This window comes from Chrysemys picta, chromosome 1 (genome assembly GCF_011386835.1).
Source record: "Chrysemys picta bellii isolate R12L10 chromosome 1, ASM1138683v2, whole genome shotgun sequence".
In the NCBI taxonomy this organism is placed as follows: Eukaryota; Metazoa; Chordata; order Testudines; family Emydidae; genus Chrysemys; species Chrysemys picta.
Window position 1 is genome coordinate 244,734,832 of NC_088791.1, and position 21,812 is coordinate 244,756,643.

Here is a 21,812-nt window from a genome sequence, read left to right on the forward strand (position 1 = left end):
GCAGATATTCCTCTACTTTAGAACGTGTCTCACAATATTTAAAAAGTTTCCTGGCATCATCAACTTACTCTCGGCGATCAGCCTCACAACCCCCACGGGGGAACGACCTCCCTGCAGGGGAAGCTGTCACAATTCGCACCCTAGCTCCAGAGGCCTCCCCACCCCAAACATACACGGAGGAGCCCAGCAGGACGGCAGGCGGCCTGCGCCGGCAGCCTAAGCCCACACCGGGCCGGTCACGGTCCAGCTGCACCTTCTGCAATACTACGCGACACCCCCGTCCCCCCAAGGCCAGGCCTCTGCATGGGAGTGGGGGCGACCTGTCAGCTTCGCCATAGGCACTAGGCCTCCGGGGCCAGCCCCCCGACAGCCCCCCGTACCCGGCGGCGGGCGCAGCCAGACGGGCCGCAGCTGCGACGGGAGGTGAGGGAGGACGCGGCGCCTCTGAGGCTCCTCACAGCCCCAACAGCGCCTCAGACCCCCCCCCCCCCGGGGGCCCACCAGCCCGCCCAAGCTGGCGCGGGGCCGCGCGAGGCACTGGGCTCGGCTGACTCAGGGGCCGCAGGCACCATCTTCCCCCCTCCCCCAGTAGGGGGTATCTCCCCCCCCCGGCAGATCCCGCGCCCCCTCCCCACGTCCCGCCCAAACCCATCCTCCGGCGCAGCAGCACCTCCCACATGCCGAACGGTGCCTGCACCTGAGCGGCCGCCGGCGGACAGCAGGCTCCCTCCGTCCCCCGCCCGCCCCCACAGCGCCGCTCTGCGGAGGCACGGCGGGGGGCGCCGACTGCACATGTGCAGCTCACGGGCCTCCAATGTGGGGGGGAGGGGGCTCCTAGGCTGTCATTGGCCCCAGCCCCAATCGGGGGATCTCGCTCCCGCCCTCCCCCCCACACGTGTCAGTCTCACTCTTCCCTGTCCCCGCGTCCCTCCCTTCCAGCCCCCCCAGTGTGTCCCTCCTGCCCCCGCTCCCCGCACACCTGCGCAGGCTCCCCCCCTTCCCTCGGAGGGCTCCCTGTGTGTGGGGGCGGGGGCGCAGCCGCCCCTCCCCGGCTCCGGCACGCGGATGCGGCCCTAGAAAATTTTTTCCGTTGGTAGAAAAAAAAAATTGAAACTTACACTTTTGTACGTCCCACCCGCGTGACGCTGCGCGCTGACGTCACAAGGTGTAACGTGCCTCACACAGGGCACACTCGGAGAGACTAGTGGTCCCTCCACCCGCCGTCCGTGAAAAGCGCATGCGCGGCTTTTTCGCGCCCATGGTCTCCCCGCCCTCCTCTAGGAGCAAGTGCGCGGGAAGCATGGGCGCGAGACCTGGCGGTTAGTCAGTGATAAACAGCAGTTGCGCTGTGGCACGTGGCGTTACTCGAGGGGGTGGCTCGGCCTGTGTGAGCACTGAGCTGCCTACCTCCCACCTATGGGCGTTAAGCAAGGGAAGAAGAGAGCAAAACTGTACCATAACTCACCTCTGCTGAGTATGGCTGGGTTGGGGCACTCAGTCCATGTCCCCTTCACCCCTGGCTGCAGGCGGTGGGCACCTTGCCCAGGTGCTGGATCTTCAGATGTCTTAGCAGGGCCTAGCCCGAGATTCACTAGCAGAACATTTTTCCCTTCTGTTGCCATAAGGATATTGCTGGGCACACTAATGGCAGAGCTCACTGTCAAAACAAATCATGAGAGTGTTGTCTCATGTACAGGCTCTGCACCCATTGCAACAGCATTTTAGTAACCAGCCCTAGCCAACCTCTGAATAATGCTTCCTCCTCACTCACTGCCTTACCATTATCAGGGCAGGGGCACTTAGAGTGCCCCATTTTAAATATGTAATTTTAAAGTAGTTTAATTAGAGGGCAAATTTGCTCCTCTGCAAGCTCTGCTGGTTGAAGAAGACACAGTGAGGTACTATACTCATGACAGCTATGACAGAATTGTACTGCAAAAAGAAGAACAGGAGGACTTGTGGCACCTTAGAGACTAACAAATTTATTAGAGCATAAGCTTTCGTGGACTACAGCCCACTTCTTCGGATGCATCCGAAGAAGTGGGCTGTAGTCCACGAAAGCTTATGCTCTAATAAATTTGTTAGTCTCTAAGGTGCCACAAGTCCTCCTGTTCTTCTTTTTGCGGATACAGACTAACACGGCTGCTACTCTGAAACCTTTCAGAATTGTACTGCACAGTAAGTTTTATAGCATGGTGTGTGGTCTTTTAAGATTCCTTTTTCTTCTCCACCATGCTAGGTTTTTAAAATGTAGAGAACCATGATTTCATCAGGATACACTACTCTGACCTTTTTGCAAAATGGAGCATCCTTTGAATCTTCAAATCTAGAAGGATGAAGCAGTGACTAGAAAAGTGAGATTATACATAAAACTGCTTTCAAAAATGTAAAAATCAAGGTTTTAAGTGCAAAGACTTTTCTTTTAAAAGTGTTTTAGGTTTTTGTGCAAGAGGGAGGCAGCTATTATTTAAGCAGCAAGTGACAGCTTAAAAGCAAAGAGGAAAAAATATGCTAGAGATTATTTTTGGACTGAGAATAATTGGTGACTGATTTATCCCCTTACAAAGAAAGAATAGGTAAGGAAAAAAATATGTAGAGATAACATCTGTGCAGACCGGGAAAAGAGACCTAGCTCTAAAGGCTTTTAGACCATTGAGGGCAGCAATAGTAGGATGGAGTATGACACAAGTCTACTACCAGCTATGGCATGCCATCCTGCTTCTCTCCAAATGTTTGAGTCAGTTCTTTATTGATCACAGTCAGCAAAGCAGTACCATTTGGAGAAAATATTTCTTTGTTGCTCAAATTCTTCTATTGCAGGGATTCTCAAATTTCATTGCACTGCGATCCCCTACTGACAACAAAAATTACTACACAACCCCAGAAGGGGGGACCGAAGCCTGAGCCCCACCACCCCAGGCAGTCGGAGGGGCGGGGGGGGAGGGAGGCAAAGCCCAAGGGCGTCAGCCCTAAGCAGGGGTCCTGTAACCTAGTCCTGACACCCAGGGTTGAAGCCTGAGGTTGGGCTCGGGCTTTGGATTTGGCTCCAGGCCCCAGCAACTCTAAGCCAGCCCTGGCAACCCCATTGAAATGATGTCCCAATCCACTTTGGGGTCCCAACCCACAGTGTGAGAACCGCTATTCTATTGACACTTGTTATGTAACCTTACCATATTAGTCATACCTTCCAGGCAGTCCAGTGCAGTTGCATAAAGTACTTGTGAGGTAATTGGATGAACTATCCTAGTGTGCTCTGAGGAGGTTTGGCACTTGTTTTTCTGTTGTGCTTTATGCCTGCCAGTGTTTAGGCAATGCTTTTTTTCCCCTAAATTCTCCAGCTCCCATGCTTTGGCATGTCCACACCTGGGTGGGTTTTTCTTACCACTATGGTATCTGCCCCAGAGCTTAAATGCTTGCTTCAGAGCAAGAGTATTGGCTGTTTCTCAGCACACTAATGCCTGACTCAGACTGCTCCCGTGCTTTGCATTTCTCAGGTATTTTGGAGCATCAGCACCTGGTTGGTGTTCATGGTGCCAGAAATCTTTTAGTGTTGGCTTTTTCTATGCTTTGCCACTCAATTTTCTTTCAAGTATGTTTGTCAGTGTGACAAAACTATGTACAAAATAGCCTCTTTTCTTTGCATCATCTACCTCAAGAGTTGACCACACTATGCAGAAATGCCTGATTTGCCTGCAGAATGATGTCACTTCATGCACTGAAGAAATATCCCAACTTGTGGCATTCCAGTTAGACTCTGAAGGTCCAAGTGATGCAGGCACAGATTGCTTCAAAGGGTAAGACCTTGAAACTAAATTCTATGTCAGCAAAGGATAGTGAGCTCTCGAATTGAGTTCTCACCCATATAAGAGCAGATTAAGCTCCCTACCCCCAATTAACCCAGTCATCGCTGAAGTACCCTGTGCCAACATCAGCAAAGTCAATGACTCTGCCAAGCAACAGTTCCTTAGCACTCAAAGACAATGATGTGGATCTACAGCTAATTGGATGAAGTAGACCTTCTAAACAAGAGGCTGAAATAAAAAGGACCTCAGTGCAGCTAGGAGCATTTTTTTTTTTACGGGTGGATTCATCTGATGCCAAATAGATCTCCACAAAGGAGAAGCACCAAAGCAGTGGCCCCACAGTGGACAATCCTATTTTCCATAGGCGGTGGGGTGAACCCCTGCTTTGTGGAGGCAAGCCCGCTGCCCCCCTCCACACACACACACACACATACATGCTGGAGCCCCGAAACCCTCCTTTCACCCTGTAAAAGGAGAAGCCCTGACTCATGATTATGTGTCTTGAGGAAGAGAGGTTTGGTTGAGGTGAAAGGTGGATAAAGTCTATCTATACCCTTTAAAAATGTAATAGTCATGGGATTAGAAAACACCAATCTACCCCCTATCAGAGCGTGGAAAACTGAAACTGCAGCCAGGAGAACCCTCAGGGAACTGAGAGACTTTGTTCAGATACAGCAAATATTCCAGCATGTCCTGGAGTTGAGTCTGCAGGGAAAGGATGCCTCATTGCTAAGACCAGATGGAGAAACATGTTCATTTTACAAAGTAATGTATCCTGTGGAAGGTTTTCAGCTGTTCAGTAAAATATTTTGGACCACCAGAGAGCAATCTGCTACCTCAGGGAGGCAAGCAAGCAACTCCTCTGCACATGTTGGCTGGATCCACTAGTTCAAGGAAAAAAGAAATCTTGCTGGTACATGAATCAGCATGTCCAGCAGGTGTCTTGATGAATGATACAGACTTTAAACTACCCCTACATACACAGGAGGTGGAGTATGGCATGCTGAGTACATGTGTGCAAACTGTCATATGTCCTAGTAGTCTTAGGCAGTTTCTTACTTTCATCGCCATATTTGGGGTCGGGAAGGAATTTTCCTCCAGGGTAGATTGGCAGAGGCCCTGGAGGTTTTTCGCCTTCCTCCGCAGCATGGGGCAGGGATCGCTAGCAGGAGGGTTCTCTGCCAATTGAAGTCACTAAGCCACAGGATTTGGGGACTTCAACAGCAGAGTCAAGGGAAGGGGTAGGGACGGTTTTGTGGCCTGCAGCATGCAGGGGGTCAGACCAGATGATCATAATGGTCCCTTCTGACCTTAAAGTCTATGAGTCTATGAGTCAGAGGGTGGGCCTGGAGGGCATTGCATAAGCCCAGAATCTCTTCCAACCTGGACTGGGGCAAATAAGCTGTTGTTGTATTTGAACTGAGAACAATCCCAGTGTTGGAGAAAAACAGAGTTCTCACTCTCTTTGGTTGGGTGCAGCAAAGTCAGATACTTTATTCTTAAGCAATTGCATAGAGCAGGGGTCGGCAACGTTCGGCACGCGGCTCGCCAGGGTAAGCACCCTGGTGGACCGGTACAGCTTTAGTTACCTGCTGACGCTGCAGGTTTGGCCGATCGTGGCCCCCACTGGCCGCGGTTCGCTGTCCCGGGCCAATGGGGGCGGCGAGAAGCCGCGGCCAGCACATTGCTCGCCCGCGCCGCTTCCCGCCGCCCCCATTGGCCCGGGACGGCGAACCGCGGCCAGTGGGGGCCGTGATCGGCCGAACCTGCCACGTCAGCAGGTAAATAAAACTGGCCCGGCCCGCCAGGGTGCTTACCCTGGCAAGCCGCGTGCCGAACATTGCCGACTCCTGGCATAGAGGGAGAGTGCACACTAGGACACAGGGTTTCCCCCTCCTAGGCAAGTCTCTCTACAGGTAAACAATTACAGCAAGCATTTATACCTTTTGTTACATATAATAATGAGCAACAGCTGCATTTTGTTTATACATAGGTCATCCTAATATCTTATTTTTCACATCTATTTAGACTCTAGTCTACAGTCCATATTTATCTACACAAGGTCACAACAACTTCTCACACAGTTCTTTCCCATTTGCCTCACACATTCCTCGCTTCTACAGGTCTCACGTTATTAGGCTAACAGCTGGCCTGACTCTTGCTCACAGAAGAGACTATTTAGACATTGAAATCCCCTTCAAATCCCTGTCTGTTCTTGCTCTACTTCCACACCACTAAACTCGATCATCTGTATTATAGGATTGACTTGACCTTGTTGATTATCAGGCCTATGGCACTGGATTTATCTGATGATGTCCTCTGTCTGTTGCTTGGAGAAGCCTCAAATCAATCCTTCTGAAGTCAGCAACCACTACTGTCACCCATTTCGTGAAAACCCAGGGGGCTGATGACAGGCCAAAGGGGAGGACTATACATTGATAATGAGCATTTGCATCCGTGAAACTAGGGGGGAGGGATAGCTCAGTGGTTTGAGCATTGGCCTGCTAAACCCAGGATTGTGAGTTTAATCCTTGAGGAGGCCACTTAGGGATCTGGGGCAAAATCAGTACTTGGTCCTGCTAGTGAAGGCAGGGGGGCTGGACTCGATGACCTTTCAAGGTCCCTTCCAGTTCTAGGAGATGGGATGGGACCTGAATAGATTGATATGCTGACCTTGACCAAAGAATCAAATAGACTGCTTCAGGGTGGATGGATGTATAGACAAAGCCAATGCAGAAGGAGGAGGTGGTGGGCTCCTTTGAGACTCACCCCACCTTTTAGCTTGTTCAGGCTGTCTTGGGGGATAGAATGTCTGCTTCTGTTGGAACTGAGAATGGTATTGTTTCCTCTTTGAAGATGGAATGTAGATGCCCAAAGGGGTATGAGTAGCCCTAGAATCCTTGAGGGAATGCAGGGCTTCGTCTGTCTTCCCAGAAAAGGGGTTAGTTTTCTCAAAAGGTAGATCTTTATTGTTTTTTGGACTTCCATAGGCATACAGGAAAATTGCAACCAAGATGAGTGTCACTTAGTGACTGCAATTACCATCATTCTGGCTGCTGAATCTGCCATGTCAAGGGCTACTTGGAAGGATGTTCTCACCACCAAATGACCTATATAGATGTTTCCTGGAACTCCTCCTTGGATTCCTCTGGTATTCTATCCAGGAATTTGGACATTGCATGCCAGTTGAAGAAATCGTACCTATCCAACAGTGCTTGATGGTTGGCTCTACAAATTTGTAACCCTGAAGTTAAATAAGTCTTTCTACTAAATATGTCCAACTTTTTCAAGTCTTTATCCTTGGGATAGACTTTGAATGCCCCTCTTAAGTCTTTTCATTCACTGCAGTGAGCATCAAAGATCTTGGGGGTCAGGGGAGAATAAAAGTGTTCATGATCCTCTGATGAGACCTGGTATCTGCACCCTGTTCTCTTAGCCATACGAGGCATGATGATGGAGTCTGTTGTAGAAATTTTATAGATTCCAGTATAATAAGGCTCATTAATGGGTAATGCTACAGACACAATCAGAATCCAGCACCCCAAGTGGAGAACAGAGGGTCTGAACCCCAAAGAGTAAGCAATCGAATCAACTATTTGTATGCAATGTTACTGTGTATAAAATATGTTGAGAAAAAGGCTTTAATGAAAGCTTGTAATGTTCTGAACTTGATGGTCATTATAAAATATGTATAGAGACTGTTGTGAATCTATATGTATTTATGTATATAGAATACTATGCTCATTACTTGTACTACAATTTAAAATATACATCACAGCAGGGAGGAGGGACTCCTCCCAAGCCAGGTCTTTACAGAAAACCAGATGCAACTAACAATCCATAGGACAAGCCAGGAAAAGACAAATAATGTACCATTACAGTTAATGAGAAGACACTGAGACCCTGCCTATCAAGTTGAGGGAATTTCCCACTTGCTCTGAAAAACCATGAATTACCATAGTCTGAGAGAAAGGAAAATAAACTGTAAACCCTGTTAAAAGGGAAGGGTTTTGAAATGAAAGTCTTCCAAAACTGAGGGACGGTCTCAAAGGCAGGGGACTGTTTGTGAACGCAGTATCCCCTCTATGGCAGTGGGGTATGCTGCCAAACTGTTCAAAGGCAATAGGTAACTTGTATTAGAAAAGGGAATTTATCTAATGTAGATGTGTATAGCCTAAAGTTGCATCTTTATGTTTATTTCCTGTGTAAACTGTATGTGTTTGCTTCCCCTGCTATTTCATCTTTGAATCAGTGATTTTTCTGTTTGTGACCAGGTGCCTGGATAGGCCACACTGAGAATGCTACACTCAGGGCAGACTGCAAGGAATAGGGCAGACAATTCCCAAAACTGATGGTTTATTCTATTATTAGATTCACCAAACCAGTAACAAAACAGATTCTGTAATACCACACCAGTAAACAAGAAGCCAAATACAGTTCCCTTTAAGCATTCCAGCCCTTGACTCCCATCTAGACAGCCAAATCTAATATAGTGAGGGGTTATTGAAAACCTGATTCATCATATGTGAGGTTCACCAATCCCAAAGGACCAGACACTTATCCCCAGGTCAATATGAGTCTCAGATCTTACCCAATAATCACACTGATGCCAATTCTTTAGTAACTAAAATTAAAGGTTTAATAATAGGAAAAAGAAAAGAGTTGCAAATGGTTAAAAAATCAATATACATACAAATATGTGTAAAGTACTTAGGTGAGTTTCATAGCAGAGATGGTGAGGCTGCTGATTTGTAAAAGTCTTTCTGGAATCAATTTAAAGAGTTATAGTCCAATAGGCGGTGCAGAGTCTGTTCAAGCCTTTCCATGCATTTTCCAGGTTATACCAAATCATTATGTGGAAGATCTTCAACCTGCAACTGATACTTTCCCTGTTCAAAGTTTAAGCAGACTAGAGATGGCAGGATCAGGCCTGGGCTTTCCTTTATAGCTCTCTAGCAAGCTGACAAACCTCATGTCACAGCAGGACCTTCCCCCAAGGAAGAATGAGCAGTGCATGTTGTCTGTGGACTGTTGCTTTGAAGCTAATCTTCTATTTTCTATGCACGAACAGGTAAACGAGTTGCATTCATTCACATAAGGCAATTAGCCGGTATTTCATTATAGCATAGATAGTTAAGCTGAAGACAATGTAAATAATATTATTAATTTCCTGCAGTAACTTACACCTTTGATCTTGAGGTTAACTGAACCATCTGCATGCATAATACATGGCAATTAAGACATGAAAGGGAATTAGCATCTACAAGCTAATCTGGTTATATTGTTAAACTTATAACAAGATATAGGTAAATATAGACAGTTACACTTAGCATTTACCCTTGATTTCTGTTACTACAAATAAATGGGTTAATGATTGCTGGTCTAGTACATCTGTTTGAAATTCACATATAAGTAGATTGTCTTGATTACATTTCAGTGCCTCTTGTTAAGTTGTTATGGGTCATACCCAGGTTGGCTGGTCTGTCAGTGTCATACTATTAAATAAACCTTTTGTTTATTTTTACCCCAAGTGGTCTCTGTTGTGCAAACTGTATGGAGTGTATGTGCCAAAGTGAACTGGTAACTGGGAGCAGGTTTCACATGTTTGGGGATGATGAACCAGAGGGGAAAAGTCAAGTATCTGGTAGTTAAGAAGTCAGGGTAGATGGATTTGGGGAGACTCGGGACTGTTGGGGTCACCCTGCAAGGAGTGACCAGGCTGGCGGAAGCCAGCATGAGACCTTTACGCTTGTGGGCTGGCTACTGGTGTCAGGATTCTGAACCATAACAGCATAGTTTTAAGGCCACCCAAGGTTACAGGGCAGGGGGTGACAGAACCCTTTACTGGTCTGGGTTATCCCCAAAACATCACAGCTATCCTACCTAGAGCTGAGGTGTGGAATATGTGGATTTTTGTGGATTTTCTTGAACTAACTCCACTTTTATGCCCAGAGAATTTGCTACCCTTTTTAGCAGTTCCTGATATGTTTCATAGTCATGAGGAATCGAGGATGAAGATTCTGATAGTATAGCCTTAATCAGGGAAGATGAAATAATTTAAAGGAGGCAGAGTAATTTCAGCCTGTGCTTATTGTTCGTGAGTGTCCAAGAGATCCAGTCTGGGGCGGTACCAGAGCTGGTATGGGGATTGGTACCAAATACAGCTGATTCCCTCATAGGTGACCTAGACCTATGTGGCATTGGAGAGGCTGATCTTGCAGATGAAGGCATACCCCATGGATTCCAATGGGGTCATTGTGTAACCTGATAGGGCGTAGGGGGCCTATTATATCTACCCCAAGAAGACCTGTCTCTGTATCTGTTCCTGTTAGAACACCTATGGCAAGCCTGAGAGAGAGTATCTGAAGAAGAAGGGGAGTGAGAGACCTTGGACCACCTGTAATATTAATAGGAGGTATGTGATCCCACCTGTGACTCCAGTGAAAAGTAAGAATAGTCCAGTGGCCAGGGAGGCATGGTACTGGGTGGACTTATTTGAGACGGCATAGACATCAGTACAGGAGATAGCATTTGTGGCTTTCTAGCTATCGGTACCATCTGCCTACCATGTGACTGAATTGGAGAGCTTCTTCCCCATCAATGGTATGGAAAGGGGAGATTATGGTACCAGATCTGCAACCATATGCACTACCACTGGTACCAACAACATTGCCGGCATCTGCACCAAGGAATGTGTTGGTGCCAAAATGTCCACATCCTTTTGCAGTAATGGTTAACCTGGCACTGAGAGGCACAAAATGTCTTTGGCAGCCTTATATGCCTCTGGCATCACCGATGTTGACAATGGTCGTTGCACTGCAATGTGTACTGAAGCTGAAATTGAGGCCACAGTAGAAACTGATGATGGTGTTGCTCTCAATGTCACCAAAAGATGGCAGTGGAGTCGACAATTCCAACAAATAAGAATCAGTAGTCCATGGTATTGGGGAGCATTGAGCTGGAGCTTGAACTTCAGTGCCCAATCAGCTCCACAGCTGAGGGAGACCAAGACTTCTTTGTAGAAGAAGTCTTCTTAGACTCTGAAGCCCGAGGAAGTTCTGAGAACTTGTGCTTCTTGATCATGGATAAGATTGTCTTCTTCCCAGCTCTGCTTGACAAGGACAGTCAGAGAGATAAGGAGGTGCACTCTGTGACATGCTGGATCTCAAGGGAACACCCTACACCCCCATGTTCATCCTTGTAAAATGATTGTGTGGTATCCAATGCAAAGTTTGTCATGTTGGGTGTCTTCAGAAGGCACATGATGCACTGAACATGGTTGTTATAGTGATTGTTACAGTAATGTTACAGGTTATAATTTCATATATGTAGTTATGAGGCTGAAAATATATCTTCGTGGCTTAAAATAAGCCCAGGCAAAAACTCTTCAAGAGCAGAGAGGCAGTTCACACCTCATCAGGGCACATATGGGACAAACGCAGTCCAGCCTCACAGGAACAATGGATGCTGGCCTAGACAGCAGCAAAAGAATCTGTTAGACTCTCGAGGGAGTCACCCCCCTTTTCTTTGGTCAGTTTGGAACTGCGATGAGGTAATGCTCACCTGAATCTGAAGGTGGGGGCAAAGGCAAGAGGGAAGAAAGGACATGATGAAAGGGAGAGACATTTGCCATGCTCTTCCTCTCTCTTCCACCTACATCTACAGACACCACACCAAGCGACTGAAGCACTGATTAAAGGGGAGAGCCTGGCTGAAGAGCAACCAGCCAGCCTGTGGTGAGAAGCATCTAAGTCTGTAAGGACATTGAAAGTGTTAAGATCAGCTAAGAATGTGTTTTGCTTTTATTTCATTTGACCAAATCTGACTTGTTATGCTTTGACTTATAATCACTTAAAATCTATCTTTATAGTTAATAAATCTATTTATTTATTCTACTTGAAGCAGCATGTTTGGTTTGAAGCGTTTCAGAGACTCCCCTTGGGATAACAAGCCTGGTACATATCAATTTCTTTGTTAAATTGACAAACTCATAAGCTTGCAGTGTCCAGCGGGCATAACTGGACAACGCAAAATGGAGGTTCCTAGGGTTGTGTCTGGGAACTGAGATATTGGCTAGTGTCATTCAGTTGCACAATCCAAGGAGCAGCTTACATGCCAGAGGCGGTGTGTGAACAGCCCAGAAGTGGGGGTTCACATAGCAGAGCAGGGTAAGGTTGGCTCTCAGAATCCAGGATTGGAGTGGCCTAGCAGATCACTGTCCAGATAACACCAGAGGGGAACAAAACACACTTCAATAAGGGGCAACATCCGCACCTGCCTGTACCAAATGTCTCGGCTCCAAAAAGGATCATAATACACTTTCCATCAAAAAAAATCTCAGTCTTGCTTCTCTTGATGTCTGGATTCTCTTCTTGAATGCTGTACAAATATGGCACTTCTTTCTGATATAATTCTCTCCCCCAAACATTTAAAACAGTGGGAATGGGGCTCACTGAAAGGCACAGTTATCCTTCAGACAGAGCAGTGCTTGAAACCCAAAGATTTATGCATTGCTTGGTCCTGATACGAGGCATCAGACACCCGAGGAAAACAAGCAAAAAAGAAAACACAAAAATGTTGTAAATGTGAGTATCGCATACAGTATTATCTAATACTAAGAATTAACTAGTTACAAAAGAGTAAAGTTATCAGTAGAGAAAACGGAATTGTGGCATTCTGTATGCAGTTACACAACAACTACTGACCATGGGTGATGAGAACGAATTGAAGTAGAATCATGGAAGCTCTGCTCTTTATATCGTTGGACAGGAGCATGACCAGACACAGGGTGCATGCACTGCCCTGAAGGATACCACTATGAGAAAATCTTCATCTTCAGTGCACTGGGTGCACACACACCTAATGTGGAATGGACAAGTTGTGATTAATTGGGGTCACATCTGTACAACTTACGAATTCTGGTTGATATTATGAAGTTATATTATAAAAAATTGCTGTATCATGAGTGCCTATATGCATGTGGATCCACCATTGCTGGCAGGTCCTGTAGCAGGAACACACCAGACAGAGATACAGGACTTGTCAACACTAGTTACAGCAATGCAGTTGCACTGATGCACTGCGTCTTTGTAGTGCTTGCTGAAGACACTGCCTATGCCAACAGGAGCTTCTCCCATTGGCGTAGGTACTCCACCTCCCAGAGGCAATAGCTATGTCCACGGGAGAAACCTTCCTGTCAACATAGCGCTGTCTACACCAGGAGTTAGGTTGATATAACTGTGTCGTTCAGGGGTGTGGATTGTCCACACCCCTGACCAACGCAAGTTTGTAGCATAGACCAGGGTATGCGAGATGGTGCTTAAGACTCAATGAGCCTATTCAGGTGCAAACACCTAGGAACAATGGGTGAGCTGCATCCCTAGAAAACCAGTTTAGCTGACTCCTCTGAAAGGAGGGAGGGAGGAAGGAAGAAGCTGTAGAAAGTTACTCAAAAGATAGAACAAAGGAAGCCAGAGAGGGTTAAATAGCAAGCCACATAGGAACAGAGGGAGCCAGACAGGAGGAAGAGGAAAGAATTGTGCAGGAGAGACCAAGGTCTCCCAGCATAAAGCAGTCTCATGTGTCAGTAGTGTCCCTGCCCATTTTCCTGAACCCAGATGCCCCTAAGGACTCTGGACAACCCAAATGACTCAGATCCCAGCCCAAAAAATACCCTTCAGTGATGAGGAAACTGAGGTAGGGTTTTTTTGTATAGTGTTTACTGTATTGTATGATCGGTGCTTCCCTGTGCATTGTATGATTAAGTATAAAAGAGCATTAACATGTTGGATTCTGGGCAAAGTGTGTGTTAGTTGCTTCACGAGTTCTGTGTGCCCTGACAGTGTTTAACTGTAATCAGAAGCTTCACAGCTTTTGGATGGAGTTCTGGGAGAGGGTGGTTTAAGTACAAGGGAATTTGAATGGTACCACTGCACCTAGAGAGACTGGGGGATAGCAGCTGCTAGCTTTCAGGATGGGGTGATAGTGCTCAGACTCAGTCTAAGAGTATGCCAAGGGACACCAAGTTTGGGGCAGTGGCTGGACTCCATTCGGGCTCCAGGAGCTTATAATACCCAGGGGATGTAGATGGATCCAGAGCAACGGAGGCTTGGATTCCCCTCACAGCAGTCCTTGTGAGTAGCTAGAAGGAAATGCTTGATAGGTTCTGTGACACATGCAATCACTTGGAGAAGAAATTTCATTAGCTGTAGGATTGCCTGGGCCAAGCCAGAGCTAAGAGGATCATCAGCACAGATCTGGCTTGATTTTCTTTAAAACTCTTGGTATGACAGGAATTGCTTGTTATATATACAGCAACCCCATAGACCATGATATGAAGAATGCATCTACTTGACCCCCTGTGGAACAGATTTTTTTGCAGTTCATGTTCTTTTCAGCTGCAAACTGAACTCTATGTCCGGGAATCCCCATTGGTTGAACAATGTCAGGGTGAGGGGGCGCTTTACTAACCATTATTGGTTTAGCAGTCTGCTAACACATTTTGTAACCCTGGTAGATGAAGGACTGAAATTGTTACTTGATAGGATATCCAATTCCACAGGATTGCCACTCTGGGGACACTAGGATGAAGGTGGTGCTTCCCTTCCCCCCGCCCAAGGTGGGCTTGGGAGACAACTGCAGAGAGAAGCCAGCCAGAAACTTCAACTGGAAGAGCAGAAGCAGCCAAAGCAGAGACTTCAGACATTGAGAACTTTCCAGTTTTGACTGGATTTTCTCTGCCCCATGCTAATTGGCTGTTTGCGCCATCCTCCCCCACCACCATCGCTCTCTTCAACTTAGCTTCATTCCATACCTGTCCCTCTTACACCCTCCTCTCCTGTTCCCTTTACCCCCCCTTTTCTTCCCATTTACCTTATCCCCTCTTAAGTAAACCCACCCATGTTACTCAAGAACACCTCTCTTGCGCTCCCTCTTTCCCCCCCCCCCCCTCCCCCGGCTCCATAAAGTGCTGTTGCAGAGTGAATTGCTTCCCTCTGGGCTCTTGCAAATGGTGAGGACAGGGACTTGTGTGTGATAATGGGGAAAAAGCCACCCTGGGGGCAAGCGCCCCTGCATACTTCTCACCACACCCACCAATACCCTCTACGCTTTGCCCCTTCCAAAAAAAGTAGTACTCAGTGGAATTCGTAGCCCACTCAGTACAAAAAGAATTTAGAGGGAATTTTGGCTGAGACCGCTCAGGAAGGAATGACAGAAGGTGCAGCAGAGGAATGCTTCAGTAAAGAAGCAGGAGCCTTAGAACTTGAGGCAGTGGCAGTAGCTGCCAGGGCATTTTTTTTTTTTTAAAGAGAACTGCTAGGAGTCAGATGAATCCTGCCTGTCTTGGTCTCAGGAAAGCCCCATAGACTTATTTAAAAGGAAAACCTTTATACAAGTATAAAGTCTGTTTTAAAAACAAAATGACAAAATACATTTCTTGATGATATGCTGCTCACCAAGACAAAATAAGCATTGAGTGTCCATCATTGAAAGGAACAGCCGCTTCACATAAACCGTATTTAAAAATGAGGGATTTTTTATCAGCCATGAGACTGAAGACCTAGTATCAGGCGAAGAAAAGTTAAAAAAAATAAAAAATTCACACAACTAAAGCTTACATAAATATTCCCACACTAATTAGCCCAAACTAAAGATAACTATACAATTTCTCCTGAAGAAGCACAAGTACAACATACGGGCACTGCTCTCTCTTTTCCATCTCACAGCCCTGGTCATTGGCCTTGTTCCACCTTTTATGCCCTCAGGTTGGTGGGATAGTGCAGGCGAGGCCCAATGGACACTACGAACCAGAATTCCAATTTCAAGCGCATGCACACCAGAAGTGAAATACATATAGACAAGCACTCAAAGAATGGTAAATTATTTTAAACAAATGTATGGTAATGCTGCCAGTCTATTTCAATTACAGTAACTCCTCACTTAATGTCCTCCCGCTTAACGTTGCTTCAAAGTTACGTCGCTGCTCAATTAGGGAACATGCTCCTTTAAAGTTGTGCAATGCTCCCTTACACCGTCATTTGGCTGCCTGCTCTGTCCACTGCTTGTAAGATTCTGTGGAAGAGCAGCGACTTTACCAGGGAGCATTGCACAAGTTCCTCTTCTCCGCCTCCTCCCCCTCTCTCTCAGCGCTTCCCCACCGCTGTTTGGCGGCGCTTAGGACTTTCTGGGAAGTAGGGGTAAGAGTGGGGAAGCGCGGCGTCTCCGCTCCTCTCCCGCCCTCCCAGAAAGTCCTAAGTGCCTAGGACTTTCTGGGAGGGCAGGGGAGGAGCGGAGATGCAGCTGCTCTGGAGAGGAGGTGAAGTGGGGGTGGGAAGAGGTGGGCCTGGAGTGGAGCAGGGACAGGAAGAGGCAGGCCTGGAGCATTCCCCAGCAAAGTCAGCACCTGTTCTTCTCCAGGGAAGTTGCCGATGCTGCTGCAAAGGTGCTTCCTAGCGTCCTTGCCTGCAGCAGGCTGTGTCTGTGTGGGGTAAGCCAGGGGCACTTCCCAACCACAGTACAGTACTGTACAGTATATAATGCCTTTTGTCTGCTCCCCAAAAATTTCTTTGGAACCTAACCCCCTGCATTTACATTAAATCTTATGGGAAAATTGGATTCGTTTAACATCGTTTCACTTAAAGTTGTATTTTTCAGGAACATAACTACAATGTTAAGTGAGGAGTTACTGTACTTTTGTAATTTGAATGTCAAATGCTGATTTGCAACTGAAAACTATAGCTGAAATTAAAGAAAAAATAAAGAGTCTTCAAAGTTTTTCTGTTAAAGATGGTATGTTTATTAATTGAACAGTTCTTCAGGTGGTAGATTTTTTTAGATTTCATTAGCAAGTTAAGAAATTCTACAATACATATTTAATGTGCATTTTTCTATTTTTGACTCACAAAAACGGTATTTCATATGGCAGTGTAATACTAGATGTAAAATGTTGACAAATTACATTTCTATTTTAATAAAAACGTGGTTTTTTTAAATAGAAAAAATCACAAGCTAAATCTTCATAGTTTGTCAGAGTAAACTACATTCTGTTAGCTCATTCTATGACATTTAAAGAGCGGGCTTTCACAAGGTTTACTCTACTACACAGACTAAATTATAAGAATTTGTTAAAACAGAAGCACATACATATAACACCACAAATTAAAAACATTTTTATATTAATATATCACTAAGAAGTTTGCATTTTATTCAGTATAAATTTAAAGTTTTGAGTTATGCATGTTCTCAAAACATATCCAAATTGTCCCTTCTTTTGTGCAACATAATTTACACAAAATCATTTTTAATGTAGAATAAGTTATCTACATTCATCCTAAAGAACTTTTAGAGAGTCACTGAAATGTTTTCATATCTGTTTTCAGTTCTGAAATATTTAGGCTCTTTTTCTACTATTTTATTTTGGTCTAAATTAATTTTAAAAGTGTAAACAATCAGTATAACAATAATCAATAACAGGAGATGTTGATAATTGGTGTCAGTCTTAAAAACAATTTAAAAGTCAGGACACCATGTGATCACAGTTAACTTTTAGTCACAAATGTAGTCAATAAATATGAGAACAAATTAAAATGAATTAAAGTTACAATCCTAAGCAAATACATAACATCTGCTTTAAGAGGCATAACAAAAATCAAGAGTACAATATAATACAATACTGGCTGTATCACTTGGGGATATATATTTTAATGCTTAAAATAGCTGAAAGCTAGAGTTGTTAAACCCCATCTCTGCCTTAAAGGGCTAGAGTTTACACACTACTGTATATATGGTTTGTGACTGATGTCAGACCAGCATATTAACTCTTGAATGTACAACGAACTTTCTCAAGAGTTATTTTAAGAAGGTACCATGGGCACCATAAAATAACTTGAATTTTCTTTTTTTTCCTTCCCCTCTTTCTCTCTTTTTTTTTTTTAAACAAAATTTTGTGATGAATGAACAGTAGAGGATGAAAATCAATGTAATAAAAAGGCACATACAGGCAAAATATTCAAGGCGATTGCATGATGCAATATTTAAAAAAATAATTTCTACTCTGTGTAACTGATTGGATCAAAATCAAAAGTTATTCTGGCCGATTCTAATATGTGACAAAGTTTTGTAAAAGCTGTGCAATCATTAAAATACCAACCTTTTTTTATGTAGTGTTTTGTTTCTTAAAATCAGTATAAGGCTCAGAACCAAGTGCATGTTTAGAGGAATATCAAAACCTCCTGTTTTCTAGCTGCATAGAAACACAATGAGCAATGAGGAGATTCTTTCCAAAGAAAATTTATTATTTCCGTACAAGTTGTAGTAAGTAAAGGCAATGTAGTAAGTGAAGGCCTAATGAAGGCCCAGTATGAGGCCTGAACTAAAGTAATGGTCAAGACTTTGCTAATATGAAGCAAAGTTAAGCTGTGAGCAAGAGGCAGGCCCTGCTCACAGAAGTTGGCAAGGAAAGGGCTGATGTTGCAGAAATACATATTCATTTAGCATAGTTATAGTATAAACATGGTACCAAGATACACTATACCAGAACATTCCACAGATAACAGGGAACAGACCGACCCATCCCAATGACAGGGGCAAAAGGGTAAAATGATGGATAGAGTTGTTTTGATCGAACCAACAGGTACAAGGTGCGAGGCAGCACCTTACTGCATAGAGGGGTTGTACCTTGCTACGTAGAGGGGTTGCACCTCAATACGTCAGGAGTGATGTGTAACTTGTTTGTACCTGTGTATAAGAATGTGTCCCTGGGGTGGTGTCTTTGTCCGGCTGAGGGGGCAGTGGAAAGTCCCGCCACTGAGCTGAGTCCATTGCCGAGCGGCACTTTCTAGCAGTATGCCTGGTAGACTAAGTAATCTATGGGGAACTGAAATTGTGTCAGGGTCGCAATAAACCTGGCCGAGGTGCCTTTGTACCTTACTAGACTCTGTGGTTATTGGGGGTTCTCGTCCGGTTTGCTGTGTCAGCTATCTGCAGAGCTGGGGCAGCACACAGAGGGAACACACGCACGCAGCCGAGTGATATCAACAGGAGAAAGCAGAAGCACCACACCGGTAGCATCTCACAACACAAGTCTTGTCAGATACTTGATCGTCTTTCTGGTCTTGGTACACATTTCATAGTTGCAGCCCTCCACAGTGCTGGGGCAAGCAAAAGGCTTAGAGTAGTTACACTCAAAATAAGGAGATATACCTGAAAATTGGAGATCAGAATGGCATTACTTCTCTACAGTTCATATTCATAGTTATTCAATAAACTAAGGAAGGTGTGGGAAGGTTAATGAGGTATGCCAATTAGGAAATTTCTGGACCACTTTTCATAGAGGCCTCAGATTGGCCTCTAACTCTGTGCCTGCAATTGCACATGCAAATGTATACACATATTAAGTACTGAAATGCAAATAATTATTGGTATATTTACAGGACAATTTTAAAAATGCAATCCATGGGATTCAATAAGGGACAAGACCAAAGGCCAAGTACCAACTACACTCAAAAATTCTATATTTGACGTTAATTAACACCAAAGTGTGCTAGCTATTTTACAGATAAAAATCAAGCCATAATCCATACCCTGAGTGCTTACATTCATTCTAAAAGGCATAACTAGATGACTGTACATCCTGAAAAGTTTAAAATAGTTACTTTTAATTCAAAAATCAGAAAAAAGCTGTTTAAGTCTTTAAAAATTGATAATTTATTTTTGGAAATTTAAGTGCTATACCTTGACTTAAGTAAAGCTTTTGAGCTTGCATGACCGTCTCATAAAAAAAAAACTATGGGAAATATAGCCTAGATGGAGCTACTCTAAAGGTGGGTGCATAACTGGTTGGAAAACCATTCTCAGAGAGTAGATATTAGTGGTTCACACTCAAGCTGGAAGGGCATATCGAGTGGGGTCTGGCAGGGATTGGACCTAGGTTCGGTTCGGTTCAATATCTTTATAAATTATTTAGATAATGGCAGAGAGCGTACACGTATAAAGTTTGCAGACGATACCAAGTGCTTTGGAGAATAGGATTAAAATTCAAAATGATCTGGACAAACTGGAGAAATGGTCTGAAGTAAATAGGATGAAATTCAATAAGGACAAATGCAAAGTACTCCACTTAGGAAGGAACGCTCAATTGCACACATACAAAACGGGAAATGACTGCGTAGGAAGGAGTACTGCCGAAAGGGATCTGGGGTTAAAGTGGATCACAAGCTAAATATGAGTCAGCAGTGTAACAGTGTTGCAAAAAAAGCAAACATTCTGGGATGTATCAGTAAGAGTGTTATAAGGAAGACACAAGAAGTAATTCTTCCACTGCATTCCATGCTCAATTGGAGCATTGTGTCCAGTTCTGGGTGCCATATTTCAGGAAAGATATGAAAAAATTGGAGAAATTCCAGAGAAGAGCAACAAAAATGATTAAAAGTCTAGAACTAATGACTTCTGAGGAAAGATTCAAAAAATTGGGTTTGTTTAGTCTGGAGAAGAGAAGACTGAGGGGGGAGATAAGTTTTCAAGTACATAAAAGGTTGTTACAAGGATGAGATGAAAAATTGTTCTCCTTAATCTCTGAGGATAGGACAAGAAGCAGTGGGCTTGAATTGCAGCAAGTTTAGGTTGGATATTAGGAAAAACTTCCAAACTGTCAGGGTGGCTATGCACTGGAATAAATTGCCATTACAGCTCATACAACAAGCTTTCCCTCTAGAGAACAAGGTTCTAATAGCTTGAAAATGCATCTGATGGTCTCACTGTAGTGCATGTTTTCATAACTTATGGGAAAGCTGGCCATTTTTGCTTAAAGGATTTAAGCCGACAGGTTTTGTAAATCAAGATTAAGGCATGCTGACAGATATGTTTGGGAAACTAGTACGTCTCCTGTCCACATTCTCTGTAGCCCACTGTTATTTCATTAGTCCTTTTCAATAACTATCAGTTACATATATCTCTACGATATTTTAAAGGGTCTTCAATCTTAGCTTTAATAATTTGGGTGTCATCAGAAATTCTCCATCAAGTACAAAACTTTATAGCTGTTAATTCTTTATAGAATTAAAGACTGTGCTAAATTAAAACAAGTTACCCAAAAGGGAAAGCCATATTTTAAAAATATGGATGCCCAATATGAAATTATATGAATGATAAATAAATTATTTAGATAAGTTATATTTATGAAAGACTTGCATGCATCAAATATCTTCTGATTTATGCAGGCCTATTTCATTTAGTCAGCGTGTGCAAGATGATACCAAAAGATTACCAATTTACTCTGTATGTTTCAGATACAATATAGTATCAAAACCCAATCAACTACTCAGTTACTAAAAATGAAGGGGATATCTATAAATAGCTCACCTCTCGAGAAATGATACCTGCTCTGCGTGCTCTACTTCCCAGAACAAAAGAAAACTCACTGACTTGTGCCAGCCCTGCTGAGACAATCCATTTGATATACTGGCTGCTCTTTGGAAGAATCAGAGAAAGGACAAGCACTGCCAAAACAAACTTTAGAAAACAGTTTGTTTTTAGAAATATGGTAGCTAAAACAGCATGCTCTCTGTAATCAATACAATAACAGTTATACCAGGTATTCTATTACCGTGTATTGTTTCAGAAGACTATTGTGCTGTTCAACAGTTACTATGCATTTAAACACTTAAATCAGACTGTTCACTAGCAGCTGTCCTTTATACAGTCTAAAAGGAGTACAGAATTTGGTATAGCGAAAGTATTTGATAATGCTTGCATACATCCCACAAAAACTAGACACATGGATGTCAATCTAAATTTAACTGCCCCCTTTAATGTTAAAAAGTCCCATTAAATACTGGAGTCTCACATCAAAATATAACACTAAGTAAAAATTACAGAATATATAGCAAAATTGATATTAAATACATTCTTCAGTAATAACACTTTACATATTTCCCTAGTTCACAGAGGTGTTGCAAGGATAAATACATCAAATACTGTGAAATGCTTTGAGATCTACTGATGAAAAGTACT

General features: G+C 44.0%; 2 protein-coding genes across 11 annotated transcripts in view; both read right to left on the reverse strand.

The window, feature by feature from the left end:
* The window catches only part of TFDP1 (transcription factor Dp-1), a 105,202-nt gene extending 104,020 nt beyond the window's left edge, over positions 1-1,182 (reverse strand). For 2 of the 7 annotated variants that reach the window (XM_024111300.3, XM_005309886.4), the window contains exon 1: positions 698-836. The gene's annotated coding sequence lies outside the window, so the exon portion shown is untranslated. The other 5 variants (XM_005309885.5, XM_008174758.4, XM_005309888.5 and 2 more) reach the window with 5 other exon arrangements.
* A 15,393-nt stretch (positions 1,183-16,575) lies between these two features.
* The window catches only part of TMCO3 (transmembrane and coiled-coil domains 3), a 63,777-nt gene continuing 58,540 nt past the window's right edge, over positions 16,576-21,812 (reverse strand). For 2 of the 4 annotated variants that reach the window (XM_005309891.5, XM_065580993.1), the window contains 2 exons: positions 21,162-21,311; positions 16,576-19,004 (listed from right to left, as the gene is read on the reverse strand). In XM_005309891.5, coding sequence (XP_005309948.1) covers positions 18,891-19,004; positions 21,162-21,311 — 264 coding nt within the window. In that variant the 3' untranslated portion in view covers positions 16,576-18,890. The remainder of the gene's footprint in view (positions 19,005-21,161; positions 21,312-21,812) is intronic. The other 2 variants (XM_065580992.1, XM_065580991.1) reach the window with 1 other exon arrangement.